Genomic DNA, 21,127 nt, shown 5'->3' with positions numbered 1-21,127 from the left:
ACGAATAAGCAACAACGAACAAAATCATTGATTGATTGAAAGGATGTTGGAAAGACACATTATCTTGCGGTGGCACTTTATCACGGATTATGCAATTTTTAAACAATTTGTATAATGAATAAAAAAAATGTAATAAAATCTCCCTCTTAGCACTAGCATTATGAGGAAAATAATCGAAGTAAGTTTCTGAGCAAGGACTGAATAAACCAAATATAAATTTAAATTCTAAACGTATTATGTATGTATGTATGTATTTATTATTTTTCATTACCGGTCCGTAAAAAACGGATACACGCTCAATAACAATTCCGACAAAGGAGTGCACACACCCATGTCTCGGTTAATGATATATAATATGAATAAAAATCAAAGCTTACAAATGCCGCTTTTCTAGCGAAATATCGCTAAACGAATGCTGAATCAATAATTTTGTATTTGCAAATTTGCATTTTTCTTTTAAATTTTCATTAACATTGGGTACACATCACATATGTATATGTTGTATGTATGCATGTATTTATGTACAATATGTTAGCATATGCATTGTGTATAAAAAAACTTACAAAGCAGAGAAACAAAAGTAAATATTAGTTATACGGAAAGTGAAATAGAAATATGAATAATAGTTATATTTACTTATGAACTGCGCAAACGGTAGCGAATCCCCGGTAGCGCACGGTACATGCATATGTATGTAGAAATGTAAATAATTATTTGCGTTTAAAATCCTCGTATCATTTTATTTGGTGGCAGGTACGAAAAGTGTGTGCGCGTAAAAATAAATAATTGCACAGCGAACCGCCTCAAAGATACATATACTTGTATACACGTATGTTAATGTTCGATAATATTCATAAATCGTTTCATTAATTATACGCAAAGTGATTCATAAATTAAATTAAATTTTTAAATGAAATAGTTAAACAATTGATAGTTTCAGAATCGGAAACTAATTTTCCACAAAAACGGCTCAATCGATCAGGCCAACGCCACTCTGATTTTAATCGATTTTGCTTGAGATAACATCAACGATTTTATTTACATATATTAGATTACTTAAAATCAGATAAAAATCGGTATTTATAAAATGTAAAAGTATCACAAAAAAAAAATTTCTAAATTGTTGCAAAATTTTAAAATGTGGGCAAATTTATGTGCCAAATTTCGTGAAGATATTTTCTAAAAAAAATTTTTTTATACAAATACTTGATTTTGATAGGTCAACTTGTGTAACAGCTTCCTGGGGAGAAAAGGATGTGTGCAAAATTTCATCCGATATCTCAAAAATTGAGGGACTATACAGATAGACGGGCGGATATGGCAATCGACTCAGCTTTACATTTAATATTATAAATATAATAAAATATATGATACTTTGTTTTTTGTAATTTACGAAATAGAATACGAGTATAATAAGTTTCACATTATGAAATTACACTCAAAGGTGCTGCAATTCGCGCGAGTTTATGTAACACGAGTGCTTTTATGATTTTCGTAAACAATTCTATTCGCAATTCACTTAGCATTTAGCAATGACAACTTGTCGCCAAATATGGTGGCTCAGCAAAAATAAAAAAAGTAAAACAAAATCATACAATAGCAGTATAATAATAAGAAAAGATACAAGCAGCAGCTTACAGCAGTGGCAAGCACCGGCAGAAAAAGTTTTGATTAATGAGAAAAGGAATCTATTACCTTACCAGCTGTTCAAATGACACTTTCGCATTTGCTATTGTTCTTTTTTCGTCCGTTCGTCCGTCTGTTACATGGCATTGTAAATATAATATACATTAAAATGATTTTATATATAATACTGTTTGGTTTTGCCATATTCAATAGCATTCCAAACATGTTAGTGGTATGAGTCTCCTTCAAATGAATTTAATACAGCAAAAACAACAAATCGCCAAGTTAATCAAGTCGCTTCATTTGGACGCCACTGAAGGTTACAACATGAACGAAATTGTACGAATATTTTTTTTTATGGTTTATGAACTTCTTTGTATTAAATAAGTAGCGAACGTCAAGTGGCATAGACGAATAATTTGCTTATTATTGCCGTGAAACCAAGTCGGGCAGTTTTTGACACACAATACTTTTTTAATTGAAAGCGAAATAGCTAGTATTTTTATTTTCAAGCCTAAAGTGAATTAAAATGGCATTACATGAGTTAAGTGCATAAAACACCCTACATTGCCAGTCGCAATTCAAGGTTAATAATATATGGCTCATTACATTCTAATGTAACTGTGAAATAAAGCTTTTGAGCCTACTACAAAATTTTAACGCTTAGGTTTCGAATAAATTAAGTTAAAATAATTAACAAATTACCTCACGTTACTATTTGATACAGCACTTCTATCTTAAAGCTATTAATACCACCAGTGTCAAGCCGAATTGGATAGTATTCTATGCGAGTCTACGTTCTCGTGCGTAACATATAAAGCAGTAACAATTATATTGAACACCGGTTGCGAAGGGATGGGTTCCCTTGGTACTATTATAGTAGCTTTCGCTGTATTACTATCTAGAAAGAAACATATAGGTAAAAGTTTCAATGGAAAATAAGAAGAACACCATAAACTTTTTTCCAACTAAGGTGTCTCGATAGTTTGGAAACTATGTATCTATCAACTCCAAGTTCGGGCTTGCAGATCATTGCAGATCTCTAGTGAGGGGATGTCTCGACTCCCTAGCTTGTAAAGGATAAGGGGGTGAATATTGAGCTTCTTGCCCTTAGCAACCTTTCAACAGTTATAGGAGCTCTAACTCGACAATTCCCGACCAGGATTCTTGCGGGACAATTCTAAAGATTACCACCATCTCAACACTTTCTTCAAATAGCGAAAATAGAAATAAAGTACCTAAGTTCAATTAATATTCAAATGCAAACGTTTTCATCTGGCTTCACAAAGGACTGCACTTAGCCGTCTAAGTGTGATGCCTCCGCCATTTTGGGGATAAGCTACGTAATCTAAAACCTAAGTTGTATCGAAATAATTTCGAAGCTATCAAACCTGACTTATAAATGCATTGTGGAATTTTTACTATACACGGATTTTTCTATATCAAAGAAGGATACACATATGTATCTCGCCAGATACAAACTACAATGAATACATACCATACGTATTGGTTAGTTATACTGGAAGGAAACTATAATTAATGAGTGAAAAATGGGAAATAAATAAATTGAGTAAACTGCAGCTGCAATAAACCATACAAATATCAGACTTTGAAAAACACGGCGAAGGAAACAGTTGTATTTGCGCTCAAAGCGATCGATGAGGGCAAGATGAATAACAGAAGGTATTACGATCACTGCATACTATACAATATACAGCACATAAGCGCATGTACACTAATATTTGTATGTATACATATGTTCGGTACATGTGATAGCTTTGACAGGAAAACGTAAACCAATTCGTAACCAGTTCAAAAATAGCCATAATCGTTAATAACAATATATTTTTCAATTGGAAATCTAGCGGCCCGAAATACAAGTGCAATATATACAAATTTAGAAAATTAATAATAAGAAGGAAGGAAAAATAATAATAGGGACTTAGTAATATAGAACTTGAATTATGAAGACAGATACAGAAAATAGTCAGCAGTGCCGATCATAATACCTTCAGCTACTGTATTATCCAAAAATAATGTCAAACGGCACACATATTGTCACCTCCTCGGTTATTAATGTTAATAATTCGTTTATTCTGAAGAAAAAAAAAACACAATTTTCCAACAGGGTATGGATACAAGCAAACTCTTCTATTGTACGTGTGAATTAATATGTGCGGTGAACTAGGTACAGGTTTAATATACTCGTACAGTACAAGTCGTCTGAAACGATGTGTTGCAATAGGCGTGGGCCAGCACACTTGTACAAAGTGCAGTTAAAACGAGTATATGTGTAGCCAAAGCAGCTTCATTAGCTGCATCATCATCAACGGCAGTCGCAACGGCAACACAAGCAATAGCAACAGCAACAGCGACGTCAACGCCATGCCCGTTTTATGACTTTAGCGCAAAGTGTATTGTACCGATGCAGCCGCAGCAATAAGACCGGAAATTGAACTTGGTTCTTACACGTACACACACAAATATACACATATGTATGGATCTGTATAAGCAAAATGTAAAAGAAGCAACACAACAATAACAATGATGATGGTGTATCGACCGGTGCAGTTAGTTAAGATAGAATGTGTGTATCGTTTACCTGCAGGCAGGCAGGAAAAGAAGCCGGACCAACAACCAACCAATACCACTAAATATATGTATATTTATACACATAAAAAACACATGTGCTTGCACACATGCTAAGAGATGTTGAAGATCATGAAGCACAGTTCTCATTCTCATTCAACGGCAGCGTAACGATTGACCTGCAACACAGCCTCACCGATGGCAATATGTGATGTGTACAGCTTGCTTTGTAGCGAAGCGAGAAAAAAAAACTGTGTTTACAACCAACTTTTGTTTGGACCAATGGCCAGTAAGTTGCGTGTTCGCAAAGAGTGAGCCATCATTTAAAACTGTGGACTTATTTCATCAAATGTCCAATGTATGATATGATTAAAATGCAATAAATGACGGTAGAAGGCAAACACGTATCCGCATATATGTATATTGTAACTACGTACTTGGGTGTAGTTGAAGAAAATAGTAGTATAATTTAGTATAAGTAAATAAGTACACAATGGGTTTCCAGTAGACACGGCCGTTTGTCACTATTTTGAATTACATCAGAAAATTATGTTAAGCGATGAGAAATTTTTTTCGTTAATAGTAAAATTATTTTGCTCAAGAATGAAACTACTTTTTTGAATGAAAATATGACTTTATTCTCGAGTAATGCAATTGTTGTAATGGTTCGCCCACATTTCGATGCCGGTTCAATGTTTTTAAGCTTCGAAATAGGTATTTTTTTCTATCTTAAGCTCCTCATTTGGGCAGCGAAACGCTTTTGAAGGTCAAGGTAAATATATGGTGAATGGGGGACTAGCTCATAGTTTTATTTATCAATCGTAATATAAGCTACAATGTTTAAAGGCACTCATTTTGATTTAAAAAATGAGATTTATATTATCTTAAAGTGTTATATTCACTTCGAAATTTCAAACAAATAATCGATTTTTTCGCATATCGAATTGAATTGAATGTACATGCATTCAAACTTTAAACGTGTTTTTTTCGGATCGCTGTTTTTAGAGTAGGTGAGAAAAAATTCTCCGAAATGGCTGTACCGATCGACTTGAAATTTTCACACGACCTTCTTAGATTATTTGTCTGATAATGATCGAAGGAATAAGATTTTTGATAATTTCGCAGAATTTTGTTACTAAAAACGAATTTTTTATGGCAAGCCGTAATTTTGTCAAAAATTTAAAAATTGACTAGCCCTTCGATCATTACCTGCGTTCACCTGGGTAATAATATTTTTTTGTTTTTGCATTTAAGAAAATGTTAAGCAGAGAGAAATCTTCCTCACCGCCGGTCACCTTTTGTCGGAGATCCTCTTGGAGATTGGCTACGGGATAAAGAATATCCAAAACTTTTAAAAATGAATCGCCGATTAAAAAAGTATACTAAATTTTGAAAATGTGCATTTTTTTAATATTAATTAACTTAAGCGGTAGCTCATTTAATTCAATTAAAAGCAGCCAAAAATACACAGCAAGTGAACATTTTTTTGGTTAGTCATGAATCAACCTTAACATAAAGGCAATGTGTTTATAAAAATTAAGAAACAATTTTAATATAAATAATAATAATAATACTAAAAAATATATTAATAATATAAATTCCCTAAATAATATATTAATGCTCCTTTCAAGTAACCCTTTACAACATGCTGCATACATATGTATGTATGATATACATATGGCTCTACCCTGCAGATCTTCATTTTCATGACTGTATCTAATTGTATAGATATATACTTGTATGTATGGATGAATTTGATTTCCAGGAACAGGGGATGCTGATGATGCAGCACTTCTTATTTGCGTCGCCATGGTGGGCTGCCCAACTCAAATGTGTTCGCAAAAGAAAACTATCAGCTTGCAAAAATGAACTGAACAATAGAACTTTAGCAGCCGACAAAGCTGTAAAGTAAAGATTCAGCGGAAGAAGGAGGAGTACGAGAACACGTTCGCTTAAAGTGATTCAATGTGTGCATGCGCACACAGCAACCGAAGCAGGCACCAGGATGTAGCTTTGGTCACATAAAAAGAATACAATAACATCAATAGAAAACGAACAGCAGCTACACCAATGATAGCTTCAGTGGCGAGAAGATATTGCGCAACACCGGCAAACTTCCATCTGCTTTTGCGATTCAAAAGTTATGCGTATCCGTTTTAGTTTGCTTTTACACAGTGCGAGTATTCAACCTATGTATACATATATGTATATTTATATAGTTTGAATGTATATGTACATATATAAATGTATAAAGGTCGAGTTAGCAAACTTTTTTTATGACAAACTTTGAAGCTAGCTAAGCTTTTAAGTTTTGAATTCACATAAATTATAATAATAATAACGGTAAATAGCTTACCACAAAAAAAAATTCTATATACGTTTTCTACAATACTAGACATTAAAGATTAAACTTTTTTTTTAAAAACTAATGATAAAAACAAAATATTTTTCCTAATTGAGGCTAGAAAGTAAGTGTCCAAAAAAATTTTACATTATTATATGCCATTAACCTCTAGCATAAGTACATATGTATGTATATAGCAATGGGGTGATATTTGCGTGCTCACAAATCATGAAATGTCAAATTTTCTTTGCTTTCTTTATTTTTTCATTAGACAAGTTAAGTTTCAGACAAAACAAAAACAGTTGCAATTAGCCATACAAACATTATCCACTAAGTTTGTTGCGTTACTAAGATTAAGTTACGGAATTTAAGAGAAAGTGATAAAATATTTGCGAACAGCACAAACAAAAAACTACTGTGCGTAAATTAACTTAGAGACAAAAGATGGACAGTTGGTATAAACATTGAAAAAGACCAGATAAACACTGCCAAAGGCCTAATTTACGCAAGCGATAAAAATATAACAGCACAGCATGTGTGAGTACAAAAGTTTATAATGAGGAGGAGAAGATTTAGCTTTATAACAATATCAATATTGCCGCAAAATGCTAAAAAAAATATATATCTATGATTCTTTTGTAGAACTTGTTGAACTTTATCATATGCAACAACAAATTCTGGGTACTAAATATTTCGAATTTTAATAAGTTTATATTACATTTGAAAACCGTAGCGCAGCATTAACCGATCATTCCGAAATTTATTTAAACTTTTCTTCGATGGAATAATCAGTTATTATTATTAAAGTAAAATATTTTTGAGTTGAAGCACCAACTTTCCCCCAACAGTCGCTTGTTAACTGATAATTTGTCGAAAAATTTATTTTAAGAAAAAACGTTAACTTCGATTGCACCGATGCTATAATACCCTTCACAATACAACATATTCCTTACAATAACTTGATTCCGATCGTTCAGTTTGTATGACAGCTAGATGCTATAGTGATCCGATATTGGCGGTTCCGACACATGAGTAGCTTTTTGGAAAGAAAAGGACATGTGCGAAATTTCAGATCGTTAACTCCAACACTGAGAACTAGTGCGTGTTAATGCATACAGACGGGCATGACTAAATCGACTCAGCTCGGCATGCCGGAAAAATTTATATGAACATATATCTATATTTTATAGGGCCTCCAACGTTATCTTGTGACTGTTACAAACTTCGTGGTAAACTTACATATAATTATATACAATATATTTATTCTATTACATTTACAATTTTTTAGACCTATATAAGTCCTGCACTTCATAATTACATCGCGAGCTTTGTAAACTTAAATGCGCCAATTTCATTAAAAATAAAATTATAAAAAATAATTTCATTCACACTATAATTTTGCCGCACTTTCTAAACAACGCATTAGCGCCGTGAGCTTACTTGCTATCAGCAGAGCATATTATTGTTGCTTGTGAGTTTAATCTAGTTAGATACATTTATGAGCAGTAAGCACGTAAATGTCAAAGGATCATTTACTTCTACAAATGCATATGTATATATGCACATATGTCTGTATATATGTATGAAATATACACACCCAGATAGTGCAGCAACAACTAATGGGGGGCCAAATTGAAAGTGGTCTCAATTACAGGGGAGCCGGGCTAGAGGTAGCAAACACCGCACTATTTTATTCTAACTTTACTAACATATGATCATATGTACATACTTATACAATACATATAGTGTGTAGATATTATTTACATATGTATATAATACATGTTTAAGCTCGCTGCTTGTGTGCGTATTAAAAGTCAATTCTAATTTTAAGGTCAGCTACAGAGCTGCAGCGGCTAATGCGTGCAAGCTTAAAACTGGGGCTGAGTTGAACCCCATGGGGTCAGGCGTGAAATAGAATAGTGCCGCCAAGCCGCAGCAATATGCAGGCATACGAACATGGCTTTCGATTATGATACTCATGTGGCACCGAGTACGCTTACATACAAATATATATTTGTAAATAGATCGCATTCGCATTTATTGTATTTCTTTAAAGATAGACATACTTGTATGTATGGTATATATATGCAAGTGGCTAGGCATGCGTAATTGTAAGGCTGATGAGTGTAATTATGACGCGGCCGATAATGATGATGAGCAACTGCGTGTTTAAGCCAACATATCAGTCAACAGTCGACAGTGCGAGTAGATGATTCGTGTAAAATTCTATGTTTTCTGCATTGTATTTTTCTATTTTATGTATGTTTTTTTTTTTGTTAATATAGCAACTTCAGCAAGGAATAAAAGAAAACTCAAAGTCAGAGTCAATGTTCGCGCACGACTGAAGTGTAGACAAGCCGACTTGCCGACTTAGCTTGAGTTGTCTCCAGCTTAGTTTTTGTTCCTCTGAAAACGAGCTTGCGTTTTCTCTTGTCTTACTTGTATCTTTTAGTTGTTGCTATTGTTTTTGTTGTTAATGTGCTTGTACTTTTTGTTGTAAGTTGTATAACAACATCGCGTTTTTTTTTGTAGCTACTTTATACAATTTAAGTAATTTTCTACACTTCTTCCAGCAATTGAAGTTACTATACCTTGCTTTTCTTTAAGTTGTGTCGTTCTAATGATTTGAGTGGAGCTTTGTTTTTTTAACAACTCCACGCTTGCGTTAATTACATACGTGTATAACAAAATATTGTTTAGACACATTGTGACTGCGTGTGTGTTGCGTGCAGACTTCTTTGTCTTATTTTACTGATGTGAAGTTGTTAGACGCCGTCAACGCTGGAATAAACAATAGCTGATGAGCATTGGGTTCATACCAAGTTGCGGTGGCGTCGTGGAGCAATAAAGACGACTCACTCGCTGACTGACCAAACGTCTGCAGTATACCTATCTTAGTGTAGCTGGTCGCAGTTGGGGAAATATGTAATTAAAAGCACAGCAACACAAATATCAGCATCCAAACACAAAGAGATATATATATAACAACATTGCAAAATGGTATGGCACATCATTTAGCTAATAAGTGTAGGTTCAGTTCAAATGAAAATATACAAGCCATGGTGCGGAATAAAATAACTATATAGTATTTAAAAACAAACAAAGCGCAATACACGAAAAAAACGACTAGCCTTCTTCGAAATATGTAGTTGCAAGTTTTCGTTGGATACAATTATGGTAAGAAGTAGAATAAGTAAAATATACATATGTATGTATATATAATTAAATACACGTATATTTTCAAAAAAAAAAAAACAAAAAAATACATATAAACTTTGTTTACAAAGAAGTTGTATAGATGCCCATTGTACCTAAGTATAGTACATATGGTATATGGTATAAGTTCACAAATTTTCTTTTGAAAAGTGAGGTAAGGAAGTAAAGCTTTAGTTTCAGACTTCCTAACTATTGTAGCATTTTTCAAACCGAGGTTGCTGCTATTTAGGTAGCGGTAGATTGACTGCTCCGGAGATAGGTGACTATACACTCTGATAGCAGGGCGACGATACAAGCCTTAGCTCACTAACTGCGCATTCAAAGCTGTTAAGGAATGTCTTACTTCGTTTTCAAGGGCATCGAATCACTTTGTTATAAGACTAGTATGGGTGACAGGCCACAGCGGAATCACAGGTAACTGCAAAGCTGACTAGGTGTCAAGGAAAGACGCCCTGGACCCGCTATCAGTCGAATGGAAACGAATCGGTGCGCTACTCTAATCGTGCGTTCTGCTACTCGAGCGAAGAGATCCGGTGATCCTATTATTACCCTATCGGCGTCAGCGCTGTAAGGTTGAGAATCTTATCAGATAGCAGCTGTACGGAAGAAGAAGTGGTGGAGATATATCAACCCTTTTGATTGACCAGCCTTTGCGAGATCAATACTTAAATACTTGGAAGCTCACACTTTCAGATAACCCACTAAGCTGGTAGGAATATAAATTAAACGCCTAAGCAGATTTGTATTGGCCTCAAGTCGCTTTGTCGACCAATAAGATAGGATACAGGAGTACTAATTTTATAGTTTCACAAAGGACTACATATAGTAGTCCAAGTGCGACTCTCATCTTGAGGATCAACCATCGAAACTAACTTAACTTATGTAGTAAATGAAGCTTCTTCGAAATTGGTGTAGCATTCGCCTAAACAAGACGACTCGTTCAGGTTACAGATACATATCTACATATAAGCAATTGTTATGCTCCAGCAGGAAAACTAGAAAATAAATATATCAATTATTGTGATTCTTCAGTATTTATGACAGAAAATTGTCAGGCCCTATTTCATACATTTCAATTAATTGATGACAGTTGACAATTATGCTATAATGTGTTGATTGTCTATTGAGCAAATACCTAAAGTGTAACTGGAGTTTCACTATTTCGACCAGAAGAATTAGGATGTTTGCCTGTATTTTAAACCCGAACCTCTCTGTTTTATTTGGCATTAATATTTTCAAATATAATAAAATATGTTTTATATAAAGTAGTAGACAGATTGACCTTAATCAAACGATTTCACGATAAGATGAGCAAAACCATAAAGGTTCATAAATTCATTGAAAGAAATATCAGATAACTGGCAATGTTTATTTTTAGCTGCAGTTTTTTCTTAAGGGACAATTAAAGTTACAATATAAAAATACAGAAGTAACAACATCCAAAATTCTTCTCTCCAAGCAGTAAGCAAGGCGAAAACTCGACCAACAATAAAAGTAATGATGTGCCGAGTACCAATTTGGTGTGCTACAATAACAACAAATATATAAAGTGCTAATGGCAAGTTTGAAGCAACCTTTCAACTGGTCAGACAAAACTACAATGTAATTATAAAGGATCGTGCCTGCAATTAAAACAGTTGCTTCTAGTGGCTGCTGCTTGTTTTTAGCTTTTTATTAATTACCTTTTACAGTAAATTAAGTTTTTACCACTTTACTCTTGCCCCTCTGATATACCCCTCTACAATACATACAAATATTTGTATACCTTGGACAGAGTATCCTACGTTTGCCGCGAAGTTTGTAACACTCAGAAACGTTGGAGTCCTTATAAAACATATATACTTGTATAAATGATCAGCATGACGAGCTGAGTCGACTTAGCCATGTCCGTATGTCTGTATATACGCGATGTAGTCCCTCAGTTTTTGAGATATTGATCTGAAATCTTGCACACGTCCTGTTCTTCCCACATAGCTGCTCATCTGTCGGAACCATCTGCCATCGGATCCGAATTAATTGCTTGCATGGTAAACTTCTGAGATATGACAAGATATCATCACGAAAATTGGCATGGGTTATTGTGTAAGGCAATCGTGTAATCTTTGAAGAAATAGTTCAAATCCTGTCACTAATCGAGCATATAGCTGCCATACAAACTGACTGATCAAGGTCAAGTTCTTGTAAGAAGTCGTTTGAATTTGTGAAGGGTATTATAGCTTCAAAGCAACCGAAGTTAAGTTTTTGTTTTTGTTATATATAATATTATTATATATTATATTTGTTGTTACTTTTTGTTGTTACATTTCATGTAATTTTTTACTACTACGCTACTTCTTAAAATTGCGTATTGTAGCCAAAACTAAGAAAAAAGTAAAATCTTAGAAAACCATACAAAAAATTGAAGTTATGATGATAGCAGAAACAATAATAAGCGTCGACAAGTCATTACATTTCCAACTCTAATAGTTGGGTGGTTTGACGCACGCACTTGCGGCTGCATGTGTTGAAATCTCGCTTGGGTATTATGATGCGCTAAGTAACAAGCCGCAAACTTACAACCGTACACAACTTTGTGAGCCAGAATTAGTGTTGTTGCCACTACAGTCACCTCAACCGCTGCTGTGTGGTCTGCTCTCCTGTGGCCGATTTGATATGAACGCGACTAAGCTGGTACACCGTTGACGGTTAAGCCCTTTTTTGCGGGCACATGAGACACATAACCATGACTTGTAAGTTTAAGAGCACTTGAAGGCGTGCATGCGTTGAAATCGAGCACGAGATGAGTCGGTTGGGGACGCAATAAATTCGTCATACAATACTTGACAACAGCAATGAGACAATAAATACAATAAAAAAAAAAGAAAAAAAAAAGTTCAAATCTACTTTGAAGTCGCTCCATTGCGCTACTGACCAAATTTGCTTCCTGCTCTGTTAGTGTTCATTGTTTATAAATGTGTTCGCCTGTTTATATTATTGGTTTGATATCCATAATTGGCTGTGCGCATGACTAATTGTTTCAACATTATTGTATTGAGCGCGATATTGATACAATGAACATTTTGCCACGAGATTTGTAACACCCAAAAAGAAACTTCGGAGACTTTATAAAATATATAATATACATATATAAATGACCAGCACGACGAGCTGAATCGATTTAGCCATGTTCGTCTGTATATACGCGTTTTTGAAATATTAATCTGAAATTTTGCACACGTCTTTTTCTCTAAGAAACTGCTCATCTGTCGGAATCGCCGATATCGAACCCCTATAGCATATAATTGCCATACTGCTTGTATGGAAACGTTTTTCATCTGACGAGATATCTTCACGTAATTTGACATGGGTTATTGTTCAAGACAGCGGTGCAATTTTCGAAGAAATTTTTCAGATCGAATCACTGCCATACAAAATGACCTATCCAAATCAAGTACTCGGTGCAACCGAAGTTAACTATTTTCTTGTTCTTGTATTCAATATTTTTGCGCAAGTTTGTCAAAATCAATGTGACTCATATGAACTCAACTAAGTATTAAAAATAAAGTTTTTCTATTTGTTATTAAGAATTATTATAAAGAATATACATTTCTATGCATATACTTGTATGTATGTGCGTATGTATTTTATATGAGCATGTTTTTTACCGAGTTAAAATTAGTTACGAAAGCGATAAGACGTCTACAATACGTACAAGATTAAACACGTTAGTTAGCAAAATGGAAAAAATCTAAGCACCAAAAAATAATTAAACACTATAAACACCGGAAAACCTACTTGCGTAATACCGTATGATAAGAATATTTATGTGTATAACATGTAGGTAATAAATATAAATTTTTATGTCGCAAGTTACCTTTCAATCATTTATTGATACGAGATAAACTTCAGTCCAAACGGAAAAGTGCAATTAGAATATAAATTAGTACATAAATTAATAATAAAACTAACTAGCTAGAAATTTATGGGCTTGTTAATTTTGCAGTAGTATAAAATATTAATACAATTTTTTCTTCAAAAAAGAAAAAGTTACCGGAACAAGGGTTTTATTGAAGGTGCACACTGTGGCTATAATTTCGAATATGTATTTTGCATTTTTTTATTGGACGTTTACGTAGCAATCTGTCGATTTTTTATTCAAAATTTCCAAATTTGCCAAAACAAACACATGCGAAATTGCTTTTATTACTTGAGGAACCTCGATATAAATTTCGAACCAAATAGGGGGTTTGACTTAATTAGAAGTATGGCTCATTTATATTTTACAGAAGTACTAATCTCTCTGTATCAATATATTATATTTTCGGAAAAACCTTCTAAATTTTTGCTGATACTCTACCCTCATTTCATTAGCATGAATTAATATTATATAAAACCATATACATATGTATGTATATATATTCCAAACAGAATTTATGGTTGATTCTCCATAATTACAACATTACTTTTACTTTATCGTTCTCTTTAATACATATATGTACTTTCGAATTTTGTTTTATAACATATGTATGTATGCATGTAGTGATTTTTTTTTTGCTCAGGAATGCCATTTTTTAAATTCCAAAGAACTAGAAAGTAATATATTTCATAACTTTCGTTTGAGTCATGCACTTTCATACGAATTTTGTGATAAAATATGATTTAAAAATTCCCCTAATTTAAGAATAATTCCGGGTAGATCGCTTCAGTGCCCTTCGGAGTAATTAAATACTTAAATAAATTTATTTAATTTCAGCAATTTTGGCCAAGCATTTTATCATTATGATTTCAAAGCATAATAAAAGCACCTTTTACACAAAATTGTAGTTCAGACTTGCATAAGTGGTCACATTTATACATACATACATACGAATATATTTTATTCTGCACTGGGGACCAAGAAATGTGCGCACAGATAAGAAAACAGGTAATGCTGCCAGCCAATAAGACGGCAACTAGGGCGATGAGACAGGAAGTTCAGCGAAAAAAAACAACGTGGAACATATGTATGGTATATACATATTTATGAATTTACACAGTCAAATGTACATGCAGCGACAGCGAAAATCTTCATGGAGCGTGCAAAAACCTTAGCTATGGCTTGCCGGCATTAAAAGTCCAATGAAGATACCATATACTTGAATATATACATACTTATGTACGTATGTGTTTCTTAGTTGGTTTTTATGCCTGGCTACGTATTTGCTACGTTTTAATGCGTTTGTTGTGGTTCTGTCATACGTGAAAAATTCATATGATGAGAAACGGAAATCAAAAGTTGAAAGTAACAAAGTGCGACTTTGCATAAAATTATGGGGTTGAATAACAAAGAAAAGAAATTCATATATACATATGTATGTATTTAATATACTTATAAAAAGCGTAATGTTACAAATATAATAGACCAACTGGCAACAAAGCGAACCAACCGTGTGTAGGAATAAATAATCTTATTTACGAAGATGGGTGTGGTGCGGTTAGTAAAGCAGGCGCGTTTGCCATTTATGTATACACAACTGTTATTATGTTGACTGTGAATGAGCTAAACCGAGTGACAAATAAAGCTTACAGCAAGAGCAAAATATAATAAAATATATTTACATATGTATATACATACATACATCTATTATATTTCATTGGTATAATTTTGCTTTTAAAAAAAACTTCACAAATTCATGAATATAAGTGTCAAACAAAATCTTTAGTATCTTTTGCAGTGATTATTATTTTGTATAATAAAATATTTATAATTTATAAAAATTTTAATTTGTCCAATTTAAATTATTTAAACACCTTTATATACACATAGTTTTGGTCAAAATAATAGTAGTGTTACTGTGGCATATAGTTTAGTGATTATAATTTCTCCCGTTGCCTAATTGTTTTGCGTTCTCAATAAGACACTGTTATATAAATTTAGTAGTGAAAAAAGGACTGGGCCTGGCGGCAAGAGTGGAATACATTCGTGTAGACATTTGCGAGGTAGTGATTTAGCAACTCATAGCCCAAGAAAATTGCCAATACTAATAAAAAATGACATTTGAGTCAAAGGCTGAAGTTTGCAAAAGAGTACTTCGATTTCCCTTACTAAAACGAAACATTTTTGGACAGATGAAGCTAAAATTATCCTATTAGATGACCAGCCAATTCCAAACAATCCAAAAAAAAAAACTACAAAAATCGTTAAACATGGGGAATCCAGTATAATGATTTGTTCGCGTTTTTCGATTTATGGAATCGGATATTTTGGACTCAGCAAACTATGAACCCTACTAACTATCTTCGAAATACTCAGGAATTTATACTGCCTTATACCCGTGAAGTAATGTAACTACACTGGGCCTTTCAACAAGATAACGATCCAAAGCACACAAGCAAGTTGGCTATAGAAAAATAGGGTATGTTATTTACAAAATCCAGACCTCAACCTTCTAAAAAATGTGTGAAGGAGATAGTTGCTGATGCTAATTTAATAAACAATAATCAACACTTTGGGAAACTGTGGAGCGCGTACTTAATGAACGATGTCTGTATTTCTCTTATACTTGAATATAATTTTGCCACGAATTTTTATACTCAACAGCTTTTAATCCGTCTATATACTTATGCAAAACCTGTCGAGATTAAATTAGATAAGAAACATAAATATTTCTTTTCTACATTATGCGCACTACTATTATTTTGACCGTAACTGTATTATATTATATATGTACATAATGCAATAACGGTAAGATGTATTATAACACATTTAGTTATAATTGAGTCTCCAAAAAAAACTCCAAAAAAAACTCCATTTTATTTTCCATTTTAATATAAATATTAGGAATAAGTATTTACATTTATTCTAGATTTTTTATCGGATGCAAACATTAAAATTACGTTTACACATTAAAAAAGTTTTAAGTTGGGTTGTATGCCTTTTCATTTATCAATAAATTGTTGGTTAAATTGTAGAATAATATATCTGCAGAACATTCTATCAATCCATACTTATATTTTATTAACCACGAATTAGTGGCTTCTATTCAAAATCCCAGTCAGACATATCTCGAAAATATGATTTCTGCTTTCTTCCAATCACAGATCGAACAAATACCTGCGAAACATGACGGAGAAGCCTACTCTTAATCACGTTCAATCTACCTACCTACTTGTCGGATCAGCGCTGCGCGTTCGCTTTACCATAACATTCCGGCCATTCATGAAACCCACATATAAAATGATAACAATACCAACAACACAAGTTTTCACAAACACACAAAGAATCATGCAGTAGCCCTGCGCAATTCCAGCGCATGTACAGAAAATTCATTCATAAAGGGACGTAGAGGGAAATATAAAAGCACCAAGCAAACAGATATAGCACTTCTGTGTCGGCAGCTGGTAAAAAGCAGCTGCATTTGTATAGGCATTCATTGTTGTTCCAGTTTCAACGCGTTTTCAATCAACACCATACCAAATGTCACAAAAATCATGGTATGTGCATGTGTGTAAAGGAAAGCAACAAATGGGAATTCCACGCAAGAGAAAAAGGAATAAATATATATGTGATAAACCGACACTGTATGTTGCTTATTCATTTATTGCTTGATGTTATTCAAATCTTCAATATTTAGTCAGTATTTTACACTCAAAATGCACCGCCAAATTCTGTATATATGCATATTTCTATTGTTTGTGAATTAAAACAATACTTTGCTTTACACTTTTTAATTAATTTGGTTGCAGAAAATATGAAAATAATTTGAAAATTATAAAAACATGAGATGGTAGCGTTTCATTTTACACAATAAGCATTGTTTTAAGCCAGTGAGCGAGCGAACCCACACATATACAAATAACGCGCATCAATCGCGACCAGCAACAACATTCCAATGCACACACGAATCTCCAATAGAAAAACCCATGTAAATGCCAATATTTTACAAGGGTGAGAATAACCGAAATCGAATCGCACTTTTTCTTATAATTTAATAGCAATTTGCACTAATTTACATACCAATTTTCACTTTTAATTGCTCTTCAATTCGTACTTCGCGTGTATTATCGGCCATGTTGGATCCATAACTAATGCTTGTATGTTCCATACTGTGGTCGTCTCTTTCCTCGTATTTCTTTTTCAGATGCATTTCGTTAGTTCTCCAGTTCCGTACAATATCGTGTTCGTTACACGAGGGAAATTTTACCACACTTATGTACTTCAGTGTTGCCGTCGTTTATTTATTTAATGCATTAATAATGCGAGAGGATAGCACAATTTTTTTTTGATAAGCAATATATTTTTAAATTAAAACATTTGAATTAACATAACTACTATTTACTTTTTTGATCCACTTGACTTGCGGACATTTTTTACCTGAAATTTAAGAAATCACATAGGTTAAGTTAATTTTAGAAAAAATTTTAAGCCGAACATCGTTTATAACACCGCAATGTTGTAGTAAAATTTTTTAACACACACAACGAATCAAAACTTCCATATTTAGTGAAACAGTATTTATAACTCAATCTATCAAATATGCCATAACTTTATTATTTTTTTAGCATTGGTTTAACAATTCCAATGTGGGAGTTTTGGATGTTTATGAAATAAAACTTTCAATTGCATTAAAGTTTGATTTTTTAAACAGTTTTAAATCTATTTAACTTTTAATTTCTTCACTTTAGTTTTAGTTTATATTAGCTAAAATGTGTTTTGGTAACTTTTGAAAACAGATCCATTAATTTTTTTTTTTTTTATTCAACCTAATAAGTATTTATAATCTCCTTTGAAATTTCTGTTTTAATCGGAGTTTTCAAAAAAGTATTTCAACACATATTTTCTGCCCGCCAATCGTCTGCAATTAACCGTGCGAAAGAAACCAATTAGCATGAAACGGTTTGGGAATGATATCAATCTATGGACAGGTGAGAAATTAACGCCATGCGCCAAAGACGGAACGGCAAGAAACTGGTATTGAAGAGGAAATCCTTTTTACCGCTTGCAGCAAAGTGTAGAAAGAATTTCTGCTAATACTACTTAACATTAACAGAGCCTGTATAATTTACTGTTAAGCTTGTGCAAATGTTTTCTGAAACCTATTCATATATTTTTGGTTGTCCAAGCAGAGAATTTAAATGAACATTCATTTACATTCTCTGGCAGAAGTGAGAGAGAGCGCATAAAAGAGTTCGTCTTGCTTGTTTGCATAGATACTGCACAAGTACGTGGATAATCGGGGTGCGTCACAGAGGAAATAGGAATTTTGAGTTCATTCATAAAAATCTGCTTTGGTTGTGCTCAGGTTTTTAGGATTATATTTCATGTATGTACAAATACATATGTATATATATGTATTTATCTGATTATGCATATTGCGTGCCCAAGTAGGTGTGTAAATACATATGTATGTTGGTATAAAAGTATATACGTATTTATGGACGTGGGTATTTGCTGCGTGTATTTTCGACATTTTGGAAATTGTGCGTAGTCGTTGCCGTCACTCCAGCTCTTTATAGTGTTTTGTAGTAGCCGTTGTCATTAGATGTACATATATATGTATATAATAACACACAATATACTCATTATGTACATATGTATGTATATTTGGATTTTGCCAAAGCAGTTAAATTTGTGAATGAAACGACTTGAAGCCGTGATGGTGTGGAATGTCAATTGTATGCGGCAAGATGAATGGTATTTTGGGAAGAAATTTTTTGGGTTTCGAAAGTACATACATACATTTGCCATAAAATTGCGTAGGTCACAAGATCCAATCGCAAATAGTTTGATTATTCTTATCTCAATAAATACATATGTACGCATATAAAATTATATTTTTTGTACACTTCGTAGTTTTTTCGGCATCTTCTATTTATTTGCACTTGATGATTGAGAGTCACGGTTTAATTAGTATCTATCACTTTGTATACACATTTTCGACAAATTAGTAATTTTTTATTATAATTTAATTTAGTGTAAATATCAGTATATTACTCTTTATGAATTTAACAAATACATTCATATCTCTTTCGGCAAATAATTACACTTTTCATTCGATAAAATTCGATTTTGTTAATGAAAAAACATTACTTCCGGTTTCTGCAGTGTGGTCTACTTTTCACATAGAACCAGAAAATACTTATATGTTTGTATGTACGTACAAGTAAAACGACGAAATCGGAGTCGGCGGGGGATTTTGCTGCTACACAAGTTTCATTCAACCGCAAAACGTATGCCCGCAGTGAAAAAGCAGCTAATACAAGTTATGCACAAGAATTACGAATCGCGGCACTACCGGATAAACAACCAATACGATGGACGATTTCTTTGCTACTATTTTCCGTTTACGACCACTGTATAGTGAGTTGAAGTTGATTTCCGAACGACCAAAACGGATTTGTTGTTGTTAGCAAGCAAGCAGAGTAGACCATATTGCTCAGGACAGGGTTGCTGTATTAACGTGGAATATAATTTATTTATAATGCAACTCTGCTTTTCTATAACACAGTGTATGTACTATAAAACACTTTGCCTTCTATGTCAGTTAAATATAAGCATATCCAATTCCTTCTTTCTTACCTGTAATGCGTTCATAAGCGCTCTGATTACCGATTGACCTTTTAATAAATATATAATATTGACTTCTTACGCTTTTTTTCATATTTTACATTTAGTATAGATACTCATACATGTGTATATATTTTGTACGCCGATTTCTTCTAGCTTAGGTTTCTTCAACTAAACTCCGAATCACAACAATACTATGAAAGGAAATGTCACCAAAGAATTCAAAGATATAATAATGAGTATAGATTTGTATGTGATACCTAAAAGTAAACAAGTAATTTTGGGCAAAGTTCGGGTGTAACCGAACATTTTATATTCTTGCAATTTATCAGGATCAAAGTCTTAAATGACCACATGCTTTCCTGAAGCGTTAAAATAAATTTTCAGTCAAAAACCGTCAAATTCGGTATATTTTATATAAACGTGAAGAGTTTAAACCAAAATCTATTTTTTTTTGTCCAAAAAAAATTGTAACTCTAAATTTACTGAGTGAGCCGCCTGTAGGTGTTAAAAAATTTTTTTTTTGCCCAAAAACTTTCCTTTTTTTAAAATATACAGATTTTACCCCCAGGCTGAGTCAAAAAAAAATTTTTTTTCGCTCCACCCTAAAACGTATGAATAATATACTTTATACTAAGTTTATATACAATACATTATATTAAAATATTTTATTATTTCAATATAAACCAAGCAGTCTCAATAGTAAATTTCGTTTCTATGAGGGGACGGCATTAGAATTATATCTATATGTTTTGCATAACCGATTTTGGAAGTTCGTAAGTTTATAAATTTTTAATTTCGAGTGATTTTTTGATGACAAAACGCCG

The 21,127-nt window shown here is 33.1% G+C and overlaps 1 protein-coding gene across 1 annotated transcript in view; it reads right to left on the bottom strand.

Annotated features, from left to right (window-relative positions):
• RasGAP1 (Ras GTPase activating protein 1) overlaps nt 1–20,090 on the bottom strand; it is a 33,721-nt gene extending 13,631 nt beyond the window's left edge. Inside the window, exons 1-2 of the mRNA XM_036362653.2 lie at nt 19,895–20,090; nt 17,751–18,107 (exon numbers count right to left, since the gene is read on the bottom strand). Of these exons, the coding sequence (XP_036218546.2) occupies nt 17,751–17,880 (130 nt within the window). The 5' untranslated portion in view covers nt 17,881–18,107; nt 19,895–20,090. The remainder of the gene's footprint in view (nt 1–17,750; nt 18,108–19,894) is intronic.
• Nucleotides 20,091–21,127: the final 1,037 nt, after the last annotated feature.

This window comes from Bactrocera oleae, chromosome 6 (genome assembly GCF_042242935.1).
Source record: "Bactrocera oleae isolate idBacOlea1 chromosome 6, idBacOlea1, whole genome shotgun sequence".
NCBI lineage: Eukaryota > Metazoa > Arthropoda > Insecta > Diptera > Tephritidae > Bactrocera > Bactrocera oleae.
The sequence above is the reverse complement of the archived record's forward strand: the minus strand, read 5'-3'. Positions and strand labels throughout refer to the sequence as shown.